General features: G+C 42.0%; 1 protein-coding gene across 6 annotated transcripts in view; it reads left to right on the top strand.

Moving 5' to 3' along the window:
- Positions 1-25461, top strand: part of NLRC5 (NLR family CARD domain containing 5) — a 101110-nt gene that overhangs the window by 52408 nt on the left and 23241 nt on the right. For 5 of the 6 annotated variants that reach the window (XM_069107785.1, XM_069107784.1, XM_069107786.1 and 2 more), the window contains 17 exons: positions 818-901; positions 3470-3559; positions 5116-5184; positions 5991-6062; positions 7181-7255; positions 8124-8207; positions 10550-10639; positions 11449-11496; positions 13219-13308; positions 13818-13901; positions 18060-18143; positions 21199-21288; positions 21601-21660; positions 22696-22779; positions 23428-23511; positions 24786-24875; positions 25268-25333. In XM_069107785.1, the coding sequence (XP_068963886.1) occupies positions 818-901; positions 3470-3559; positions 5116-5184; positions 5991-6062; positions 7181-7255; positions 8124-8207; positions 10550-10639; positions 11449-11496; positions 13219-13308; positions 13818-13901; positions 18060-18143; positions 21199-21288; positions 21601-21660; positions 22696-22779; positions 23428-23511; positions 24786-24875; positions 25268-25333 (1344 nt within the window). The remainder of the gene's footprint in view (positions 1-817; positions 902-3469; positions 3560-5115; positions 5185-5990; positions 6063-7180; positions 7256-8123; positions 8208-10549; positions 10640-11448; positions 11497-13218; positions 13309-13817; positions 13902-18059; positions 18144-21198; positions 21289-21600; positions 21661-22695; positions 22780-23427; positions 23512-24785; positions 24876-25267; positions 25334-25461) is intronic. The other variant, XM_069107790.1, reaches the window with a different exon arrangement.

Genomic DNA, 25461 nt, shown 5'->3' on the forward strand with positions numbered 1-25461 from the left:
CTGGATTAGAGAATGACATTAGAGGGGTGGCCCTAGTGACACAGTTGCTCCAGGGCCCCTGTTTTTTATCCAGATCAGGGGATAGGGTGGCAAACAGCTGTGTCTGAGCATGTGATATATGTGGGTGGTACCTTGGCTCCCAGCTACCTGAGAAGATCTCACCTGAGAATCTAGAGATTTAGATTAGCGGTAAATTAGGCAAGTTTCTCAGCTAGAGGACAAGGAGAAGGGGAGGGGAAGAAGGAGCAGAATGCAGTTCTCCCTGCTTTTCCAGCCTACAACACCCTAGTCTCACCCTCCATTTTATCAGTGTTCTCCCTGAGTAGAGCAATCTCCCAGCCAAAAACTAGACAGATTCCCAAGATATTTGTTTGGTGTGGTTTTGGGGTTGGGAGGGGAGAGTTATAGGTCACCAGGAGTGGTTCTTTGGGATTGGTGGAGTCCCATGTAATGTGAGGAGGGGTAGAGTTTAGATCAACCACTGACATGACTCCCATTCTTTTCTCAGGGAAGTATAGTCTGGGGACAAAAGAGAGAATACCTTTCCAGATAATTTAGCTCTGGCCCAAATTCTTGTCTTTCTTTTTTAGAATAGGGCATGAAGAGAGGGGGAAGGATTCCTCAGTAATCAGATGGAGCCTGGGTGCTACTTAGTCCATCTTGTTCCAGGCAGAGAGTAGATCTTCCCACTTCTACCTGGAGCCACTGGGAGAGATAGGGAGGTTGTAGCTTTAGGGGAAATGAACATATAGTTCCAAGTCCCTCAACCTTCCCTAGGATGGAAGCACTAGCCATTTCTAACATGTCTATGTCTCAGTTTGTCAGGAAACCAGCTGGAAGATGAAGGCTGCCGGGAGCTAGCAGAGACCCTGCCTGATTTGCAGATCACCAAACAGTTTAAGTAGGTCCCAAGCCAAGTTCTGTAATGGGGAGCAGAAGATGCTGAGAATATATCAGTGAACCATGCAACTTGCAATGAGCCTTGGTCAGGAGCAGAGTGTACAATTTAAAAACACAATTCACGATGTCTGTTCTTGTGTATTGCCTCTGAGAAACCTACCTTTTATTAGAGCTGCCATCATGCACTGAAATAACCTTAAAATTCATCAGAAGAACAATGGACAAGCCTAGATTAGGGTCACAGTTAAAAGGTCCATTAGAAATCATGTATTCCTTCATTTTCAGAAGGGGAAGGAGAAGATCTTTCCTAAGGGTTATAAGGAAGGGCTTTTGTTGGGGGCAGGGTTAGTTGAGGAAAGACATGGAAGTATAAGTAATATTGATGCCAGAAAAAAAAACAGCTTCAAAAAATCCCTTTAAAAATACATGGAAGAGGGGCGACTAAGTGGCTCAGTGAACAGAGCATAGGCCCTGGAGTCAGGAGGACCTGAGTTCAAATCTGACCTCAAACACTTAACACAAAACTATCTCTGTGACCTTGGGCAAGTCACTTAACCTCAATTGCCCTACCTTTCCCCCTCCAAAAAAATAAAATAAAATGAAAATACACAGAAGAAAGAAGAAGGAAGTTCAGAAAGGGACACAGACAAGCAGGGCAGGAGTGGAACTAATACATTAAATTTGAATTATCTTTTAAAAATTGGAGCATAGGGGCGGCTAGGTGACACAGTGAATAGAGCACCAGCCCTGGAGTCAGGAGAACCTGAGTTCAAATCCAGCCTCAGACACTTAACTGGCCTTGTGACTTTGGGCAAGTCACTTAACCCCAATTGCCCCTCAAAAAAAAAAAGCAAAGAAAAATTGGAGCATAATAGAGATGAATAATTTCCCTATGAAGTCCTCTTTTTCTATTCTGTGTATGTGTATATGTGTAAAGAAATGTTCATGTTGGCCAATGTTTGTTCAGTTCATAGTTTTAAAAAAGAAAAGAAATTTTAAGATCACTTAGATTTGGCAGCCAAGCTGAGACTGGAATCCAGGAATCTTGCCTCCCAGTCTAGTGCTCTTTCTGCTGCACTAGCCTTTCTCCATATTGAGTCCAATCTGGACTTGGATACTTACCAGCTGTATGACCTGAGACAAGTCACTTAACCTCTCTCAGCCTCGGATTCTTCATCTGTAAATTGAGAATAATAGCACGTACACCTCAGGGTTGCTGGGAGGATCAAATGAGATAGTATTTGTAAAGCACTTTGCAAATATTATAGCAATATATTTGTATATGTGTGTATATGTATTCTAGCTCTAGTTTTTGCTATCTCTACCCAAGTCCCCTTGCCTTTCATTCATTCAGCGAACAAACATTCAAAATGATGGAGGTGTAACTAAACCACAATTCTGACAAAGAAGATCTGGGAGCTGCATTGAACTGCAGGCTTAATATGAGTCAATAGTGTGAAATGACAGTGACAAAAACACCTGACATCCAAGCCTGAATTAAGAGAGAATAGTAGGGGCAGCTAGGTGACTCAGTGGATTGACTGCTGGGCCTGGATTTAGGAGGATATGAGTTCAAATCCGACCTTAAACACTTGACATTTACTAGCTGTGTGACCCTGGGTAAGTCACTTAACCCTGATCGTGGAAAGAGAGAGAATGCATCCAGGATGAGAAGAACAGTCATCCCCACATCCTCTGCCCTAGTCAGACTGGATCTGGAGTTGGGGGCCCAGTTCCTGAGGACAGTGAGAAAACTAGGTCATCCCACAGGAAGTTCAGTCAAAGCAATTGGGGGTGATTAGCCTGAAGAAGAGAGGGTTTAGAGGGGATCATGATAGCTGACCATTTGAATAGACTCTTGTCAAAGAAGGATTAATTAGATTTGCTTTGCTTGGTCCCAGGTAAAAGGAGAAGCAGTGAGTAGAATTTGCAGAGAAATAGATTCAGGCTTGATAAATGATATGTGTATTCATGTGTGTAGAAGTATCGATGCCTCTGCATGTATGTATATATATACATATATGTGTTGTGTGTAAATATGCCCATGTGTATGCACGTGTAAATTGTATCTTATAATTCCTAACAATTAGAGTTATTAAAAAATACACTAAGCTGCCTCAGGAGGTAATGGGTTTCCTTTTACTTAGAAGTCTTCAGGAGAAGGCTGAATTGTAACAAGGATTACTGCTCAGGTGCAGATTGGACTTGAAGGCCTCTGAGGTCCCTTGGAACTCTGATTCTGTGACTTTTCTAAGCACTTGTCACAGGACTTTCTGTAGTATGGCAATACAAAAGAAAATGAACCACAAGTCCTGCCTTCAAGGAGCTGACAGTCCAATCTGGAGCATGTTCCGTTAGGTGACTGTAGATGAGGATTAGGGCTGGGAGAGAGGGTTTACCTACAGCATTTAGGAGCCCTTAGCCAAATGAAGACTTCCAGAGAAAGAGCCATAAGGTTCATGTAACAAGAGCCCGTGATCTCCTTGGGCTAGCTTGACATATGCCTCTGTAAATTGAGAGGAACTTTCAGCAGAAGGACTGGTGACCATTTCTCTATTCTCTTTTGCAGCATCAGTGACAATGGGTTGTCTGAGTATGGTGTATTTTACTTGCTGACTTCAGCCAATGCCTGCAAGAATGTGGTGGAACTAGATATCAGGTAATGTAAGCCCACTGGGGGAGACTATTCCAGTCTTCCCCATCCCACCCAGTGGCCAGGAGTCTCTTTTTTCAGGACAGGGTCAGGTCTTCCAGTATGGTTAAAATGTGCCTTAGAAATGATCTCATCCAGCTCCTCTCCTTGAATTTTAGAGATGAGGAAATTTGTCCAAGGCTACACAGGCAGCAAGTAATAAAACCTAGAGTTGAACCCAAAACCAATATGGTCCAGCAGAAAAGAATGGGATTGCTACTTGCTACCCAGGTGACATTTGACAGACCACTTGACCACTTTGAGCTTTATTTTCCTCATCTATAAAATAAGAGCAGTGGTAGACAAGGCAGCCTCTAAGTTTTCTTCCAGCTCTAGCTCCTTGATCTGGGTCCTCTCACTTCACATCTGTCTTCATTCTTTTTCTGCTCGACTTCTTCTCCCTTAGGCTTTAGACCCCATACTGATCTGTTTGGGACATCTTCTTGTCGGTGTCACGACAAGCCCCACATTATTCTTAGCATGTAGCTTTCTACACAGAACCTGCTTTAAACAGACTCAGTGAAGTATTTGAAAATCTAAATTCACACAATAGTTACAAATTTTCTCCCCGTTTTTCCCCCACCCATCCCCCCAAAACAGCAGTCCCACAGGATATCCCCACCTCTGATCTGCTCTCTCCCATATTTTCTCCCATACCCGTTTCAACTTTTCCAGTAGGGCATGGTGGATCTCTATATTTCCCAATGTTCCTCTTGGGCATTCTAAGTAGGAATGTATTTGCAAAAGTCTGGTTTTTAGAAGCTCGTCTGTTGTAGAGAGGGATAACAACTCATTTTCTCACAACTAGTTTCAGACTATAAAGAGTGACTATAGTTAGAACAGAGACCCTGAGAAGGTCTAATCCATAAAGAGTTGAGATGCAGAGGAGAGTGGGAAACTATCAACTTCTGAAGACTGAATCAAAGGAAATACCCAAATACCTATGAGAGATTTTATTTTTATATTTTTTGCTTTTTGGAGGGAGAAGGCAGGGCAATTGGGGTTAAGTGACTTGCCCAAGGTCACATGGTTAGTAAGTGTTAAGTGTCTGAGGCCAAATTTGAACTCAGGTCCTCCTGACTCCAGGGCCAGTGCTCTATTCACTGCACCACCTAGCCTCTCCCCTAAATTTATTTTTAAAAATACATTTTATTGATGTCTCCTGTTTTCATATCATCCATATTTTCCACTGTATTAGTCTCAGAACTATCCTTTATAGCAAAAAGTTAAAATGCCTAGCAAAACTAACCAACATATTAGAAAAGACTGTGGTAATAATGCAGTATTCCAAACCTATAACCCCTTACCTTAGCAATGAAGCAGGGGAGGATGTCTTTTTTTATGTCTTCTTTGGTGCTGTTTGGTCATTATAATATTGTAACATTCAGTTTTTACTGTTTGATTGCTGTTGTTTTTACACACACACACACACACACACACACACCAATCCTGAGGTTTTATGAAAGGCAGTGACTGAATAGGTCTCCTATTGCCTCATTCATCCCTTTCCCTTCCTTTTGCAGCCTGAAGAACAAAACTGCCATCCTCAGGTTTGCTGGGAATCAGGAGGAGAAGGATCAAACCCAACCCAGGTATTGCCCAAATGTTGTTTCATGATCTATGATGACTACTACTCATTTTTTGTTTGTGTGTTAGTTTTTGAGTGCACCCTAGCTGTCCACCTCTGTGCCTGTTTCCATCTCTGGAATGGGGCATATGGCAGAGGGTACCTGCTAAGGGTGTGTGTGTGTGGGGGTACGCACTTGCCTTTGTATCATTCAGGGCTACTTTACTACTAGAACAGAGGTTTTCCCCTGTGTGAGGGAGCTCAGCAAGTGAGACTGGGGGCTGTTGCCCTTCTAGACAGCTAAAATCACCTTCAGTCTTGGTCATATCCTTTCACCCACAACCCTTAGCAGCTGTAAGGTGAGTGGTTTTCCCGACTCCTAGCTTTTAAAGTGAAAAATTGGAAATCCTCACAGTAAATATAAAGCCCCTGACCTTGGCCATAGGGCACACATTTTGTTTAGGGTGAAGTCACTGAAGAAATATGACCACTTCTCTGGTTAGATGTAACTCACTATTGTCTTTCAAGTCATAATCAAGTTAGGGTTACATCCCTTTGCTAGTCAAAAAGGGTGGATAGGAAGGAGGAGCAGACTATGAAAGAGGCTATAGGGAGATGACCAGAGTTTCCTAAAAGGAGAGAGTCTCTTCTGTGCAAAGATCCTTTGTATGTTTAGAGAATAGTAAGGAGCCCAGTTTGGATGAGGTGTCTAGTATGTGTAGGGGAGTAGTAGGAGGTAAACCTGGAAGGAAGTTTGGAACTGGATCACAGAGGGCCTTGGAATTCCAGGCTGAAGAATTTGTGTAACTCATTTTCTGTGTGTCCTTCTAGAGCTACAGCTTCAACTACCCAGTTATCCAGCAACAGCCCCGAGTCACCATCCCCTTCTGCCAGGGTGATCAGGTATGACTTTTGGATGCATGTGATGTTTCTAATCATTTTTCCTTGTTTTAACAAATCCAGGGGCAGGTGGGTCACTGGCCAGAATAGAAATCCAGTCCAATTTAAAATTTCACTGAGAAATAGCAGTGGGAGCAGACACATGGCTCCAGCGGGGATGCCACTCAGATTATGGTCAAACTCCCAGTGATGTCTGGGGTCCATGCTATCTGCTCTGACTCTGAAGTGGTCCACAGAGCAAGGGTCTGCTCTGAGCCTCCAAGCCAAACACAACCTTTGCTGCCCGCTAAGGGTGCTCCCTCCTCAGTCATTGTGCAACCTTAAAGGGATGACCACATTCCATAATTCATTATGTGGTTTTCTTTCCCACGACATAGAACTCATTCAGTTTGTTGCTCTCATCTATGTATTTGAAGGGCTGAAGAGCACCGCTACTGCTCTTAGCGAAAGAGAGATATATGGGGAATGGGGGTTGTTCTCCTGTTTTCTGGGAGGAAACCACAACCAAAACCAAGAACCAGGAACCAGAACCCAAGGGACAGGGTTGGAATCCATCCTCCCTTGGCCCAGAGCTCTTGGTTCTGCCTCTGGACCTTCTGTGCTTTGGGACTTAGTTTTTTGCTGGACTATTCATATTTGGGTTTTGTTATAAGGGTTTTGTTTTCTTTTTTTAATAGAAGGGGGGAAGGTGGGAGAGAGAAAGAAATTTAGGGATAGTTCTCTCCCCCTATAAAAAACTAAGGTTCTCGGGGCGGCCAGGTGGCTCAGCGAGTAAGAGCACTGGCCCCAGTGTAGGGGTGACCTGGGGATCGAATCCAGGCTCAGATACTTAGCACCACACCCAGAAATAACTGGCTGTGTAACCTTGAGCAAGTTACTTAACCCCAATTGCTTAAAAAAAAAAAAAACTAAGGTTCTCTGTGCCTGTCTCCCTGGTTCATTTCCTTGTCTCTTTGTTTCTCTTTCATTGTTTTCCTCTATGATTACTTCTCTCTGAATATCCATGTCTCTCATCATATCTTTCTCTTGATCTCTCTCTCTCTCTCTCCTTTCACCCCTTTCCCCTTTGTCTCTTGAAGTGGAAAGTTAGAGAACTGTGATTTTATCTTTGTTCTGTGCAGACTAAGACACTGCGGTTTTCAGTTCAGCGACCTTGAGAGGTTGTGTCAGGACCTGGGCAATTGCAGCCATCTTGAGTGAGTATGTTTATCTGTGCCAAGCCATAACTTCCTCAAGGCCAGGAAGAGTCATAATACTAAAGGCAGGCCTGCTAAGCTGAAGAATAGAAGCTAGTCTGTACCTTTGGGCTCTTTTTCTCCTGGATTGCTGATTTTTCAAGTTCCCCAATTCCAAGCCAGGAAATTTTGCCTCAGCTACCCCATCCATGATGAGCCAAAGCTTCTGCCCCCTTTAGCCTCCTACCAGACTGCTGCCATAACTGGAAATAGTCTTAGCACAAAAGACCAAACAACCTGAGCACTAAATCCAGCTATGCTACTAGTACCCAGTGTGACATCAGACAAATCACTTAACCTCAAAAAGTCTCAGTTTCTCCAGCTGTTAAATGGAGATAATAATTCCAACCCTGTCTACCTCCTAATATCAAATAAGATAATGTTTCTGAATGTGTTTTTGAGGGTTAAAAGGGCTAGGCAGATGTAGTAGATTATTATTTATAAACTCTTCTACCAGACAGGAAAGGGAAATGAGCATTTCTTAGCACCTTTCCCCCATTTTCCTTCTCCAGTCACTGGCATCTCCCCAATATCTGTGGTGATATTTGTGCAGGGATTGGCCATGGACTATGGGTCATTGGCAAGGGATGGCTAGCCAAGTGGAAAAGTGGGCAGAAGGCTGAGCTTTTCTTTTCAAGATTCAGACCCAGACTTAAGAAATACATAACCTATCAAGATGTGGAGTTGAAATATAAGCAATGTTCCTCAGAGATGGACTTTAGGAAGAGAGACAAAGGAAAATGCCCTGCCCTTTTGCTTCTATTTTCACATAACAGTCTCTATTCAGAAAAACAAACCCTTTCTTTCTGATTTACCCACCCTCTCCTAGCTTATCCAACAACCATTTGGGCAACAAAGGCATTGAGAAACTGACTCACCTCCTCCCAGGCCTGAGGTCTCTGCAGTTCCTGACGTAAGTGACTGTGGCTGGATTATGGTACTCAGTGGACTGGGGGTGTTTTGCTGCAGCGTGAGTCAGGGAGCTAAGCTGTCTTGGGTTCAGATCCCTAGCTTTGCAGCAGACTCCTCTGCTCAGGATCCACAGGGGAAGGAGAGGAAGGAATCCCTTTAGGAAGCTTCTCTGTTATTCTTTGCTTTTAGTCACGGATAAAGCCTTGTGATTAAGAAACCTGGTTTTGAATCTGTTATCTTACTGGGTGGTTGAGCAAGTTATTTTGCTAAGCCTCCATTTCCTCATCTGTCAAGTGGGGATAATAACATTTGTACTGCCTGCCTTCCACGGTTTTCGTGAGGACTAAATGAGATTAACATATGTAAAAAAAAAAAACAACAAACTTTATAACCATAAAGCAAATTTGAATATAATCTACTTCTCCCTCCATAGATAGATAGATAGATAGAGAAAGGAGAAGGGAAAGAGATAAAGGGGGAGAGATAAAGGGATCTCAACTTGTGATTTCAATGGGATATGGAATTATTCTCAGCATAGAAACTCTCTCTACCAGTGCAAATCAGCAACTTGTTTGTAATTAATAATGTTAAAGTATTTCCTGGGGGTGGGGGTGGTCAGTGAGAGACTAAGTATTTAGCTATAGTCAAGCTAAAGTTACACAGCTAGCATGTGTATCAGATGCAAGACAAAACCTGATTTTCCTGACTCCTTGGTTAGACCTCTACCTACTACATCATTCTGCCTTTTACAGCATTATTGATTTATACCATTTTCCTCTTCCATTACAATGTATATTAATCTATATTATGTACATTTTATAGAATTATAGTATTAGTCACCAATGAAGGTTTTGTGGGAAAGCACAGAGAGAGTGGTAGAAGATATGGTTGGGTTTCAATCTGCTTCAGGAGAGGGAGTTACCCAGTAATGACATCTTGGATCCATTGGAGGGCTGAAGAGGCTGGACTAGCATTGCTGGCAGAATCTAACAGGCTTCTGTTGAGTGATGTGATTGGACACAATGACTGAATCTCTTTAATAAGGTGCTGAGTTATAGTGGATCTCAGGCTCATTGATTTAGACAAGGAAGAGTGGCTTCCTCCCCGGAGAGGATCTTTCTTGCTGTTAGATCCTGGCAGTCAGTCAATAAACATTTAAGCAGAATTTAGTCTGTGCCACACACTGTGCTAAGCACTAAGGAGTCAAAGAAAGGCAAAAAATATACAGTCTCCAGGCTCTGTTCTCAGGGAGCTCCCAGTTTAATGGGGGAGACAATATGCAAAAGAACTGTTCAGACAAGATAGATATGGGATGAATCAGGAGTAATCCATAGGGGGAATGGCATCAACATTAAGGGGGACAAGGGAAAGGCTTCTTGCCAAAGGTAAAATTTTAGCTGGGACTTGAAGGCAGCCAGAAAAGACAGGGGCTGGAGATGAAGGAGACTATTCCAGACATGGAAAGCAACCAGTGAAAATGCCTGGAATCTAGGGATACAATGGCTTGTTTGAGGAACTGTCCTATGATGAGGGAAGTTCTCACTACCATCAGGAAGTCATCAGGTATGAAAATAGCAATGGGGAGGGAGAGTTCCTCAGAGGAAGCATTTTGATGTAATGGAAAAAGCTCCGTTCTGGTAGTCTAGAAGTCTGGGTTCTTTTGTCTGACTCTACTACTGACTTACTTTGTGATGGTAGACAAGTTACTCTCCTTCTTCGGGTCCCAGTTTGGCCATCTTTAAAACTGGCCCTGGAGAACAGATCAGGAAAGTCACCTCTGTCTTTTCAATAGAGGTGCTTGACTGAAGGTGCAGAGTGCTGCATACGATGCTAGATACCCTCACTGAGTTAGGTGGTTTTACTTCATTGTTTTTCTCTCTTTCAATGAAGAGCTTATTGGGTGAAGGGAAGAAGGCATATCTATAAATGATGGTGATATCAAAAAATAAAGATGTTAGGAAAACTTTTTATTTTAAAAAAGCAACTAGGAGGGGCGGCTAGGTGGTGCAGTGAGTAGAGTGCCGGCCCCGGAGTAAGGAGGACCTGAGTTTGGATCCGGCCTCAGACACTTAACACACACACACACAAAACCTAGCCATGTGACTTTGGACAAGTTACTTAACCCCAATTGCCTTCCAAAAAAAAAAATCAAAAACAAAAAAAAGCAACAAGGAAATGAATCAGTTGGTCTAAATTGTTTCAAAGGCCCCTTCTAACTCTAATAGTCAATGAGGTTTTTTTCCCCCTGACCTCTAAAAGAGTCTTGCTCTGAAATATACCAATAATGTGCCTTTATGTCTTAGGCAAGTCTAATTTAATGGTTCCCTTCCCATGTTTCTCCAGCTTGCATGAGAATAGAGCATCCTTGAAAACTGTGTTCTGCTTAGCTTCAACTTTCTCTGACCTGGAGTGGATCCATGAGGTAGACATCAGGTAAGTTTGGTTCTCTGTCTCCTCCCAGACCACTTGTATTTGGGATTGTTTGATGAAAGCAATCCCAGGAGGCCAGCAGAGAAATCCAAATTCCCCAAATACCACATAAGACAGAACTTGATCACCTCTCACTTATTCACTTTGGGGATTATCTGGGGCAGTTTAGTCCAGCCCGCGTATACTCAGGGAATACATACTAATGTTCATGTTAACCTGAACCAGTGAAAATTAGGAAAGGAAATTTGCAACCAAAAAACTATGGCTCAAATAAATTTAAATTGGTTTTGGATTATTCATGGTTTTTAGTTATCTATGCCTGGATGCACACCCTATTCAGTGAAAAATGGAGATTTGGTTCATATTTAGTAAAGGGTACTAGCAGGGCAATGGGCACTATCTCAATGTATATGACAGTTCAGTCACTAAAAAGTAAGGGAAAGGGCATGGCATAATGAAATCAGAGGGCCTGGGTTCTCATTTCAATGTGATGCAGTGTCACACCTTCCTATAAGACCTTGGTCATGTCACTTCCCCTTCTTGGTCTCAGTTTCATCAAAAGGTCCCTTCCATTTCTAGATTCCGGGAGTTTACATCGCTTTGGTTTTCCCTAAGTATCAACCAAATATAAATTACAAAGCATAATTACTGTCCTACTTCCATTTTGGGGGGAAAATTTTTAACCGTCTGAGGGGAAGAGTTCTCTGGCCTTTCCAAGAGCCCCTCTTTCCCATCTGTTTTTGCTTTTCTTAAGTTCTATTTTGTATCACATAGTAGATACTTACATAATGTTTACTTTCATTGAATTCTAGCTTGGGAAGACAACAGTCCATCCATGTGAGATGCACTGGGAGAGCCAGGTAAGGGAAAAGGTCATCGCCACTCATCCCCACCGGCATTGTCAGAGTATCTTTCTGTACTGTTCTGCCGGGGGAAGAAGGGCTATGGTGTCTGGGAGTGATGAGGGGGCAATAGGTGTTACAGGGACTCCAATCGATGACCAGAGTGCCTGCTATGCAGTCTGGAAGGAATTCACAAGGTCCAAGCAATCTTTGAAGTCAGCATTGTAAAAGTTTATTGTTATGCTTTACAGAGGGCAAGAGTTCTTAGGGAACCTGCAAACTTAAAAAAAGTCATAGGTATAGTTTATAAAGAGTTACGATAGTAAATCAAATGCCAATTATGCTAACTAGGTGAATAAAGGTGGGATTAGGGAGGAGTTAAGGAGTGATCAGGGCTTAAAGGAACATGCATTTTTAATATCAAACACGCAGGCGTATTGCTCATAATTCATTGGGAAACAGCCCAACGAGGGGCTACCTGGAGGTGTGGTTTTAGGCTTCAAACCTTACTAAGTCAGCTAGCAGTCAGGGCTGACTGAGAAGTGCCTAGTCTGCCACCCATCAGTGTCATGTTTGACAAGATGGATGTTGGGAGCCAAGGCTAACGGGGATTCAGTATGTGTATAATTGGCTGAGGAGTTAACTTACAGATAGTGCATTGAAGGATTCATAGGTGCAGCTGGCCATTATTCTGGGGGAGATAAATAGTTCATGAATTGTTGCTGGGCAGAGTGCTGGAAGGGGAAAGGGGAAGAATTAATGCTCTGAGGCTGGAGGGGGGGGGGAATGTGATTTTACAGACTGGTTTTACAAATTGATGTTACAAACATAGACACCAAGCACCCCATCAGGAGGAGAACAGTTAGGTTTCTGTCTCATGGGACTTTGGCAAACAGTGGTGATTTACATGTACAAGTTCATTAGTTATTCACGTTCTGATTATAACTTCTTACAGCATCTCAGAAGCAGAGAGCATCGAGGTCACTGAAAAACTTCATTACCTTTGCCACAAACTGCAAATAGTACCTTTTGTTACTATTGTTACAATTTTTATTTTGCCTGTCCTCCCTTTCCCAGCTAGGTACTTTAGAAATCTTAGGGAGAGCTCCCAGATGAAGCAAACTGCAACTCTTTATCAGAATATCTGAGGAATGAACATACCCCAATTCTCTTGGCACACACCATATAATAAAGTTTTTATTATGCTTGCCCAATATGCCTAGAGTTTGACACAGACACATGTCAAAGATTAGGAAATGGTATGGAAATAGGGGGAAACAGAGCTACCTACTTCTAGGATTAGATCTGTGTAAGGCCTGATGTGGACCATGATACTCGAGACCTTCAAAGATCCAAAGAGATAGAAAGAGATAGGGAATTGGCCATGGGGCAGCTCTAGTGCAGGGAAAATGATGCAGACACCAAAAGTCATGGCTGGTAGGGAGAGGGAGGGGCTGCTGCCTAATCACCCTCCCAGGAGCTGCAGGGATTGGCCAAATGTGAGAGGACAGCTTCTGGCTCTGTCCCCATACCACCTAGCTGTATGACTTTGAGCATGTCTCTTCCCTTCTCTGAGCCCCTGTTTGCCCATCTGTAAAATGACGGGATTGAATCAGACGACTCTGGGGTCCCTTCCAGTTCTAACATTCCATGTCCTATCTTCTAGCTCTGACATCCTAAAGTTCTTAATTGGCTAGTAACTGGGCAGGGTTTCTCATAAAGTGTTTTCCTCTCTTCAAGGGAACAAAGTACCTCTGGACAATGGGCAAAGCAGAAGACTCAGCAGGAATCCCTAGAGTGGGATGATGCACACTTTCCCAAGAGCTTTTGGTAGTCTGTCTCCCTCTCCCCTGACTTCTTCCTTTGTTGAAAGAGACTAATAGGGGGCCCAGAAACCTCTTATACTCCAAATGGAGCTTTGCTCAGTGGACACGAGAAGGCAGTTAGGTGACATGATGGATAGAATGCTGGACTTAGAGTGAAGGAGACCTGGGCTCAAATCCTACCTCAGATATTGACTAGCTATATGACCCTGGAAAAGTCAACTAACCTCTCTGCCTATTTCCTCATCTGTAAAGTTAAGGGGGTGGGCTTGATGGTCTCCAAGATCCTTTTAATTTCTAAATTGATGAACCCATGATAAGTAGGGGTCTTACCAAAAGACAGAAAATTTGGGGGTGGGGGTTTGAAGGAGAAATGTTTGCAAAGTAACAGACTGCACCTAATGGGAGGAGCCTATCAGAGTGAGCATTTTAGTGAGATGGTAGAAGCTCAGCAGAAGGTAGCTGAGACAACAGCTGGAACTACTTCAGGCCCTGATTCTGCTGTTTTTCCTTCAGTCTCAGAGAGTGTCAGATGGACCCCCCAAACTTAGAGAAGCTGCTCCAGATTTTGAAGAAATGCCAGACACTTCTGGAGATCAAGTGAGTAGGAGAATAAATTACTTCCTCCGGTTCACTTTACACTGCCTTTCTCCTGAAGTTCAGAAATGATGATTTCTGGGTGGAGGGCAAAAATGGTCTTGTAGTTGGCCAGTCCCACAGGTTTTGGGGGCCAAGAAGCAGCTGCTGCACTCAATCTATTTAACACTATCCTGCAGACATCATGTCCAATACAATCCCTCTTACCATTTTCTCTAAGCCTTCTGATTTAAAGTCTTATGCTGGGAAGGGATGCCTGGCTGAATGATGGTCCAACCCCATCTAAGTTTTGCCTGACTCAGCCTTTCCTCCTCTTGGAAAATGCTATGAGCTCTTCCCACCAACAAAATGCCTGCTAATAATGCTAACTTGTGGGGAGCCATTCACACAGGACCAACCAAATCAATCAATTAGCAAACGTTAATAAAGCACCTCTTATGTGCCAGATTATGTGCTAGGCAGGTGATAAGTCCTGAAGATAAAAAGACAAAAATGAAAACAGCCCTTGCCTTCAAGAAGCCTGTATCTAACAGAGAGAAAACATGAATGTATTTCACTAAGTATACATAAGAAAAATACAAAATGCATATGAAATAGCTTGGGAGAAAGGGCCCTAACAACTGTGGGGATCTGGAAGTCTTCATGTAGAAGGTGATTGGTACTTGAGATGAGTTTTCAAGGAAACCAGGGATTCTAAGAGGCACAGGTGAAGAGGGAATTCAAGGAATTCAAGACAGCCTAGACAAAAGCACCAAGGTGGGGAGATGTTATGTGTGAGGAACAAGTCACCCATAGCAGAAGGACAAAAGAGACGTTTGTCTTTAGCAGCCTTCTAGGAGCCCAGTGTCCTAACAATGAACATTTCCACCCAGGGACCACACCATGCCCCCTACAAGTAGTGTTCCCTAGTGTCTCCACTCTGGTCAGTGCTCTGACCTATTCTACCATGAAGAAAATCTGTCCTATGGATTCTACTTTAAGATCCTGCTAAGGAAATCTTGTCAAAGAATGCTAACGGACTAATGGGTCACCCCTCCATGTAACATATTTCCATTCCCTGAAAGGATTTCAAAATTAGAGCCCATAAGACACAGTGGGAGGAATTATTGGTCCTATGGAAAGTCAACAGAGAAGATTATTTGGGGTATAGGAGGGGCTATTTGGTGCCTCTGATTATAATAGATCAGGGAACATTTAGCTTTGGGCCACCCTCTTGGCTCTGATCCTATTCTAGCAGCAAAGGAAAAGAGAGAGGTAGTCCATTGACCAGGAACCTTGTTTAACTGATTTCTCCAAGCTTCTTCTCAGGAAAATCACAAGGTTCCTTTTGTGCACAAATGGCTGCCATACTGCCATCCCCATAGACATATCTGCATCCCCAGCCAGCCTGTTATAGTGAGGGTTCCTGTTTTGGTATAAATAAAACACTGGGCTGCTAGGTGGTACATTGGATAGAGTGCTGGACCTGGAGTTGGGAAGACTCATCTTCCTGAATTCAAATTTGTTCTCAGTCACTTACTAGCTGTGTGACCCTGGGCAAGTCACTTAACCCAGTTTGATAGTCACTTAACCTCAATTTCCTCATCCATAAAATGAGCAGGAAAAGGAAATGGCAAACCACTCCAGTGGCAAGAAAACTCCAAATGGGGTCACAGAGAGTCAGACTTGACTGAAATGACTGAACAATAACAAAAATTTTGGTCTTTGGTTTGCAAAAATACCTTTTGAAAGAGACTGAAGTAAAAAAAAGTCATGTGCTGATTATCCCAAAGGCTTGGAGCTTGGAAAACCTTGGGCTTAGACCTGGCTACCAATTAATCTTTCTTGTCATAATAATTACTCCAAAAGTAATTACTCTGTCCATCAAAGGGAGGGTATGGGGAAGAGAAACTTTTCTGCCTTAGGGTGCTCTCTTTCTATCTTCCTGATTCACATAAATAAATGAATAACATTTTTTTAAGCACTGACTGTATGCAGAGCACTGGGCTAAGCTCTGGGAATATGAATAAAAAAGTAAAGCAGTTCCTACTCTCAAGGAGCTCACATTATATTATAAAATATAATAAATTATAATAGATTTCTACTGATAAAATATAAAAAATATAATATAGACATTTTGTATATTTCTTATATATACTTAGTGAAATACATTCATGTTTTCTCCCTGTTAAATACAGGTTTCCTGAAGTCAAGGGCTGTTTTCATTTTTGTCTATATTATATCTATATCTCTATATCTATCTATATCAGCTTTTAATGTTGAACCATTTGACAGTGCCAAAGACTTTGGTAGCAAGAATTTTTTATTCTGGGTCTTCAGCAGATGTGACAGTTGCACCTGCAGAAGCAATTGCCAGGCCACATCTCAGAAATTGCAGGCACTGAATAGAAGCATTGACAATACCAAGGCTCTTGGGTTCAGGATCCTGGGCTATCTCTATCACTGTGTAAGAAAAGATGGTGGCCAGGAGGGTAGTGGTTGCCTGACCTGTCTGGAACAGAGGCATATTCTGGATGGCTACCCTCTTCATCAAACCCAAGCCACTCTGAAATTTAGCCTTGGCTTCCCTTGGCACAGTTGGGTGGGAACAGTATATGTCCATTCACATTTTGTAAATTAGGTTTTGGGAATCTTATTAACTTTTGAATTTATATGCCTAATAAACACCCTCTGTAGGCCATAGATTCTTCCTCAAGGTCCAATTCCCTAACTATATTGTATTTATCCCTTGTACTTAAAAGAACAATCCTGGTTGATTGGTTTGTTCCTAACCCATGTAAGTGCTGTTCTTCACAGTGATCTCCTTGAAAGCTTCAATATTTATCTAAAAGTGCTGCTACCATTTCTCAGAGTAGTCTGGGAACTCCTCATTGAAAATTGTCTTCTTAAGATCAAAAATTTGTAGCTGGAAGGGTCTTTGGAGGGCCTGCTGAAGTCCCAAGAGGTTAAATACCTTAGCTAAAGTCTTCAGAAGCAACTGATGAATTAGAAACTAATGTCTTTATCATCCCTCTTAATTTTTCAGCTAAGAATTTTACCCTCTTGGGTGCCTCACTTTATTCACCGGAAGTAGCTTTCATTGACTTTTCTCCCTTTCAAAAAAGAAAATTTAAACCTACCCTCAAATGATGAAGGTTTACTGTAGTAAGGTATAAGTTGCAGAGAGAGAAATTTAGGTTCATTGTGAAGGAAAACTCCCTATCAATTAGAGCTATTCAAAAGTGAATTGGGTTATCTGGGGGAAGGTAGTGAGTTCCTTTCACTGGAAGTCTTCAGGCACATGTTGGATGATTGCTTGTTGAAGGGAGGATAGAGTGGATTCTTGTTTGGTGACAGGTCAGACTGGAGGGCCTCTGAGATCCCTTCCAGCTCAAATATTTGTGATTTCTGATATTGAGATTCAAATTAAGGTAACTGAGGGCTTGTAGAAGGTCTCAGAGAGACCTCTGGAAAGGATCAAATAGGAGCTAAGCACATCTGACTGAAGATCTTTCATCTCACTTCCTTTCTACATCCTCCACCTAGTGGCTGAGATCATCTTCGGCAAGAAAGGGTCTGACCATGTCATCCCTCTGCGACTTCAATGGCTATCCCATTGCCATTGCATCCAAGACAAAATACACACTTGGCCTGGAATTTAAGGCATCCTGCAACTCTGGTTGCCACCTATCTTTCCAGTCTTATTTGATACTATCTCCTTCATGAACTCCATGTTCCAGTCAAACTGAACTGCTGGTTGTTCCCTGTCTCCCATTTATATGGATTCACACAAGCCATCCCCCTTGCCTGGAATACTCCATACCTTCACCTCTCCCTCTCAGAATCCTTGTCATCCTCCAAGTCTCAACTTAGGTATTACCTCTTCCATAAAGTTTTCCCTGATCCCCCTTTCCTCCTCTCCTTGTTGCTTTTGTTCTCCTTCCTCAGTTTAACATTATCATGTATGTGTATGTATTAATGTGTTGTGTCCTCAGAGTAATATAAGTTCCTCAAAGACAAGGACCATTGTTAATCTTTATATCGTCAACACCTAGGACAGTTGCCTTCCCAGAAAGCACTTGGAAAATGTTGAATTCCCCAAGTGTAACACTACACTAATCATGCCACCTCCCTTGCCCTCTTGCATCAATCCTTCATTCTACTGAATTTTTCCCTCCACAGATTCTCCCATGTTACCATGAGTGATCAGAGCATTGAGGTTCTACTGGACTACTTACCCCAGCTCCACAATCTGAACCTGTTACAGTAAGGTTTTTAGATCTTTCTTTTCACTGATTCCATGAAATCTTTCTTGGCAAAGCCTTATGATATATTATTTCTTTAATAATTTCTAGTTTCAGGGGGCGGCTAGGTGGCACAGTGAATAGAACACTGGCCCTGGAGTCAGGAGGACCTGAGTTCAAATTCAGCCTCAGACACTTAACACAAAAACTAGCCATGTGACCTTGGACAAGTCACTTATTCACAAGTCACAATTGCCCTACCTTCCCCCATCCAAAAGAAAAGAAAAAAATATTTCCTAGTTTCAAGAGGTAGAGCTAAGGGACCTTATATTCTCATTCTGGTTCTACCTCCTTGTTTACTTTATGACTGTGGGGAAGTAATTTTCCCTTTCTGGGCCTAAATTTCCTTATCTTTAAAATACAGATGATTATCCCTGCCCTGCTTCCTTCACAGGGTTGTTGGGATTAATCAAATGAGATAATGAATATAGAAGGACTTTGAAACTTACAAAGGGCTATACAAATGTGAGGTATCCTTTTTATTATCATCTCTAAGGTCATTGGGAAACCAAATTAAATATAGAGTGTGGTACCTAGAACAGAAAAGATCTGGGGAATGGGGACTTCCAAACGCAGTGCGCTTCAGAAAGGATCTGTAAAGTTCACAGTCAGGCATGTACAAGGAAAGTATTTCTGAGCAGTGACATCATTTGTATTTATAACTCTGTTTTCAATTTCAGATTGGACTTAGTCAAATGAAGATTTATTTTAAATATTTTCTGCAGGGTGGAGGGATAGGTATAGTGTTAGAGGAAAAAATATGCAGAGAACCCCCCCCAAAAAAAGGCAGCTTATCTGGAAAAATATGACAGAAAATTAAACTATTATGATAATGACAAAAATAATAATAATCCTCTATCTTTCTATAGAGCCTTTCTTTCTGAGAATCCCAAAGAGCTATCACATTTCCAACTGCTTTTATTCAAAATTCTTCTCTAGCAGGAAAGGGGAGGGGCTGGCTAACTCAACTGGCTAGAGGTCAAGAACATACACTTTGTCCCTGGGTGAGCTAATTAACTTCACCCCATCCCATAAGCACAAGCTATACCCTTAACCCTTGTTGGTCTTTCCACAAACGGGAAATCAATAAAAAGAATGTGAGTGGATGATGAGAACTTTGACTCTGAAATTAAAGGACCTAGGTTCAAATCCTAACTCTGGTGATTACCATCTGTATAACCTTGGGCAAGCTACCTAATCTTCCTTGGCCTAAGTTTCTTCATTTATAAAATAAGTGGGTTGCCTCTAGATGTAAGAGCTGATGATATAGCAGTTTGTCATTAGAAGGTAATACAAGAATAGTCAGTCATCTTCATTTGGTAGATAAGGAAACTGAGGCTCAGAGAATACTGCACATTATCTCTTGGTATCCATGACAATTTTTTTTACATGTGCAATCATATAAAGATATTTCCACAATAGTCATATTGTTAAAGAAGAAACAGAACAAAAGGGAAAAGCCACAAAAAAAAATGAAAATAGTATGCTTCAATCTGCATTTAGACTCCATAGTTCTCTTTTTGGATATGGATAGCATTTTCCATCATGAGTCTTTTGGAATTGTCTTGGATCATTGTATTGCTGAGATGAGCTAGGTCAGTCATAATTCATCATCTCACAATGTTCCTGTTACTGTGTACAATTTTCTCCTGGTTCTGCTCACTTTGCTCAGCATCAGTTCATGTAAGTCTTTCCAGGTTTTTCTGAAATACATCTGCTCATGATTTCTTATGGCATAATGGTATTCCATTGCATTCATATACCACAATCTGTTCAGCCATTCCCCAATTGATGGACATTCCCTCGATTTCTGATTCTTGGTCACCTCAAAAAGAGCCGGTCTAAATATTTTTGTACATGTAGATCCTTTTCTCTTTTTTTATGATCTCTCTGGGAGAAAGACCTACTAGCGGTATTGCTGGATCAAAGGGTATGCACAGTTTGATTACCCTTTGGGCATAGTTCCAAATTACTCTCCAGAATGGTTAGATCAGTTCACAGTTCCACCAACAATGCATTAGTGTCCCAATTTTCCCACATCTTCTCCAACTTTTATCATTTTCCTTTTCTATCATATAAGACACTCTGATAGGTGTGAGGTGGTACCTCAGAGTTGTTTTAATTTGCATTTCTCTAATCAATAGTGATTTAGAGCATTCTTTTTCATATGACTATAGATAGCTTTAATTTCTTCATCTGAAAACTGCTTGTTTATATCTTTTGACCATTTATCAATTGGAGAGTGATTTCCTTTCTTATAAATTTGGCTCAGTTCTCTATATATCTAAGAAATGAGGCCTTTATCAGGGGTATTTGCTGTAACAAAATTTCTCAGCTTTCTGCTTTCCTTCTAATCTTGGTTGCATTGGTTTTGTTTGTACAAAGTTTTTTTTTAACTGAATATAATAAAAATGATTCATTTTATATTTAGCAATGCTCTCTATCTCTTGGTTATTAATTATCCCTTTTTCCATAGATCTGCAGGTAAACTATTCCTTGCTCTCCTAATTTGTTTATGGTATCACTCTTTATGTTTAAATCATGTACCTATTTTGACCTTACCTTACTATATAGTAAAAGAAATTGGTCTACACCTAGTTTTTTATACCTAGAAAACAAACTGTTTTCCATTTTTCCCAGTAGTTTTTATTAAATAGTGACTTCTTGTCACAGAATTTTGTGTCTTTGGGTTTATCAAACACCAGATTACTGCAGTCATTTACTGCTGTGCATCGTGTACCTAATCTATTCCACTGATCCACCACTCTATTTCTTAACCAGTACTAGATTGTTTTGATGATTGCTGCTGTATAATGTAGTTTGATATCTGATATTGCTAGGCCATCTTCCTCAGGAAATTTCTTGTTCACAGAGTCTCCCCACCAATGGTGTGTTAAGTCATTAGTACTACCTTTGAATGTGAAAGATACCACGTTACCACTAAGATGAGAAAACTCCTGGGCTTTGTCCGACTTCCTTCTCAGTGATTGATTTTCCTTTGCTTTCGTCCCTCACAGACTCAGCCACACCACTTTGTCTCTAAATAGTGTCTTCTTGCTGGTCGGTACCATTAGCTTATGTGAACAACTTCAAAAGGTGGAAGTCAGGTATGTAATCATCCGACCTAGACATATCCCATGGGAGTAACAAATCCTCTGAAATGAATCAGGTTTGAGGGTTTCATGTGCCACTCACCTAAATCAGGGTCTCTTTGTAGGCCTAAGAGATAACCATGGGACCTGCTCTTTGAACTCTTTCCTCAAGATGAGAAAATATCTATCTACACTCTGAGTTCCTGATTCTCTATCCCTGTGCTTAGTCTCAAGAAAATTGTTTCTATACCAGTGGGCATCCTGAGATCTGGCTTTGGCAAGGAGGGCTACAGAAGGAGTCCTGATCTGTGTTTAAATATATTTTAGGTCCCAGAATTATGCGTGTCTCTACTTTACTCCTGGCAAGAGGAAAGGAGTGTCCTGTGGGTAAGACAGGCCTGATATGCTCATTCGTATTTCTATCCTGAGGATAAAGACTGATGGCCTAGCTAATGCCCAACTTTGTTAGCACTAAGGGCACAAATACCAAGCACAGGATGACTGGTTATCACACAAATAAAATATGCTATCAGTTGTTAGATAACAATGCCAACCATAATGCAGAAAGGAAGGTTAAGTCTACATCAGTAGGACACTTGCTTTGTCTTCAGTAGGGACAGATTTGCACCAAACCATCCAGATTTCCTCTTCCAAGCCACCCCCTTGGGACCAAAGATTGTGGTTGGCCTGGCTTAAGGAGCACAGTTTATAGTTGTGGAATGGCCAAACTACTGGGTGAGCCACTTGGGGACCATACCTACAACTCTGGTTCCTTTGATATCAACCTGTGATCCTCTGAGCTAGCCCATTCTATTCCTTAAAGTGACCGTGGGGCCTCACCAGAGTCGTGGGTTGATCATCCCTGCTATATATATTTATCCCTTAGGAAATTTCAACCATCCTAATAATCCTTCCCTGAAGACTTGTGAGGCTAGCATAAGTTGCCAAGGAGAGTTTAGGCTGATAGGAGTCTCCCAAAGATTTTTGATCTGGTGCCCATATTGCTGGTCTGAGACAACACCCTCAAGCAGCTAGGTAGTGCCATGGATGGAATGCTGGACCTGGAATAAAGAAAACCTGAGTTCAAATGTGGCCTCAGATACATCCTACCTGTGTGACTCTGGGCAACCCACTTAATTACTCTCTGCCTCAGTCTCCTTATCTGTGAAATGTGAATAATAATATCACCTACCTGCCAGGGTTTTTGTAAGGATCAAATGAATAGTATTTGTAAAGTGCTTTGTAAACTTTGAAGTGCTGTGCAAATGCTAACCATTGCTGTTGTTGCTGTTGTTATCATTATTATCTGGATAGAGCAACCTGAGAGAGGAGTGGTACACCTGTGGGTACAGAGGATAGGGGATCAAGGCCAAGGACTTTCCTGCTGCTGTAGATATCTCCTGTCTGTCCTTCCTTCCACAGACTCATAGGTTGTTGCATCAGCCCAGTGGATATGGAGCAGCTGTGTGGTACACTAGCGCAGTGCAAAGATCTGAATCACCTTGAGTAAGTTGAAACTGAGGGGGAAATGAAGAAAGATGGGTGAGTGTACAGGGTAGCTGTCCTAGGTGCTAGAGGGACAAAGATAAAAACAATCCTTTCCCTTGAGGAAGTTACAATCTACTTCAGAAGAGAAAATAGATACACAAATAAGTATAGTAGAAAGCAAATTGAGGAAGAAGAGCATGAGCAAATCATAAGGAGAGGGTTCAAAGAAAACTTCATGGAGGAGATGACACCTAAGCTGAGCCTTGAAGGTGGCTAAGGATTCTGGGAGATAGAGATGAGGTAGTATGGTCCATTCTATGCATGGGAGGCAGCTTGTGTGAATGCACAGAGGTGAAAGATAAAAGTACTGGGGGAATATCGCTGCATATTCTCATCATGAGTCTGTTTTGGGAATTGTCTTAGCCTGGCCTTTTCCCACATAGCACTCTGGGACGTTACCTGTTTATTTTTCTTCCTTATCTATTCTACTGGAATATAAGCCCCTTGAAGACAAGTCCATATCTACTCAGTTTTCTGTAACTCCTAAGGGTTGTGTTCTTTGTGTGTATTTATTAAATTAGAGGGTTAAGGATGCTGATGGTGGTGATGGTGATAATGAACCACCAATAGCTGGTCTATAACCTAGTCTTTTCCCATTTTGTGCAGTCTGTCAGGAAACTTGCTGGGCGATGAAGGGCTCAGATTTCTACTGCAGCACTTACCTCAGATGAATCTCTCTGGCTCACTCAAGTAAGAAAGCAACTATCCTACAGGATTGGGGGGTAAAGAGGGAAGAAAGGGAGAGGAGTGATTGAAGCTGGTGAGACCATCAACTGATAGCATTTATTGGGCAATCTTTAGATAGGAACTTCAAGGTTTTTAAACCAAGAACCTGATTAAAGAGAACCAAAAGAAATTTCTGCTATAAAGAAGGGGAAGATACAAGGATAAGTATCACTGGTATTGCTTCAGAAAGTATTGAGGTCCTTCCTATTCCTATCCTATCCTATTCCGCCCACTCACTGTGTAAAAAAAAAAAAAGAATCGTTGCTAGATACTGGGGAGACAAGACATTGGCCAGAGCTGAAAGTCTCATTCCTGCTATTCATCCCATCCAAATGGTTCCTCTGTTGTGAACTTGATTGTGCATGATCATGGATAGCAAGGGAAGTATGGATCATTAAAATTTATAAATAATCCAGAAATTGCACTTCAGTATACATCACTTCTTGCCTTGAGCTGTGTCCCCAGCAGTGAAGCTGGAGTTATAGTTAACCACCTACACTTCCCATTTGAGTCCCCTTGGTTTCAAGCCATGTATTTAAATTGTGGATAGCAAAGGTTGATGAGGGGAAGGTAATGATCTATAGTCAATAAATAGTAGGGGAGGGGGCTTCCCAAAGCTTACTAATCCCTATGGGGATTGGACCTAAGATTTGGTCCTCATTAACATTATATTTCCAACTCACCAAGCTAAGTGACTCCTAGCAAAGTAATAATGATCTGATCCCAGTGGAAGACCAGCCCCCTCCCTTCCTGAATGTGGATGGTGTTTTTGGCCACAGAGGTGATCCAAAGACACAAAACTGGATGCTAAATTTTTTAGAGGCTAGAGTGCTGGATTTGGAGCTGGGAAGACCTAGGTTCAAATCCTGCCTCTGACACTTACCAACTATGTGTCCATGGACAAGTCATTTAACCTCTTGGACCCTTAGTTTTCTCATCTGTAAAATGGGTATAATAACTGTAATACCTTTCTCATGTGGTTGTTATGAGGCTCAAATGGGATTATGCATATAAAGTGCCTTACAAACTTTAAGGCACTATATAAATGCCAGTTATTATTATTATTAAGACAATGATAGATGAGGAGGAGCTAAGGGATGGCATTCTTGATCCCAAGAACCCTACAGGGGCCGGAGGAAGGATAGAGGAGAAGTTCTCCTTGGATGTGCTCCTTATAGTAGCATCCAAGGGTCTCAGCCACACAGCCCCAGCCCCTTCTTCCCTCCTTCCTCCTGCAGCCTAAGCCACAATGACATCTCTCAGGAGGGTGCTCTGCTGTTGGCCATTGCTCTCTCCACGTGCAGACAGGCCTATGAGGTCTCACTGGGGTGAGTGACTCACCCTCCAACTTCACTTTTCCCACTATTAGAGCTTGGGGGCCTCCTCCATTCAGGGGGGAAGGGGAAGATCAGCAGCTGCTTACCTCCAGAGTCTTTGGGGCACTGACATTTTTGGAGTGCAGTGGGAAGAACATTGGACTGGGAGTCAGAAGACCTGAGCTCTAGTTTTGGCTCTGATGCTTACTTGCTATGTGACCTTAGACAAGTGCTTTCCCTTCTTTGGGCTTCAGTTCTTCCATGTATAGGATAGGGTGGACTAGATGATATCAATGATGTGAAGTCCTGTGGTCCACCCTGATTTTGCCATCCCAGGATGTTCTCTGATCAGGACTCATCAGGTACTAGTTCTATCCTGTGCTCACTGACTTCTCTCTATGCAGCCTGGATCCAGAGCAGAAGTTTCTCATACAGTTCTCAGAGCACCAAGAGTCCAGAAAGACCCTGAGGTAATGGGTGGGCAGAGAGGGGAAGAGAAATTAGAACTCTCTTCTTTGCTGGTTAATCCCTCTCCTCTCCTCCAATCATATCTCTCTTCCCTCAAAATCCTGACAACATAGTATAATGAAGAGAGCAT

The sequence above is a fragment of the Petaurus breviceps genome, unplaced genomic scaffold, assembly GCF_028583685.1.
Source record: "Petaurus breviceps papuanus isolate PSGF00001 unplaced genomic scaffold, PetGlider_PUasm1.0 90281, whole genome shotgun sequence".
Lineage (NCBI taxonomy): Eukaryota > Metazoa > Chordata > Mammalia > Diprotodontia > Petauridae > Petaurus > Petaurus breviceps.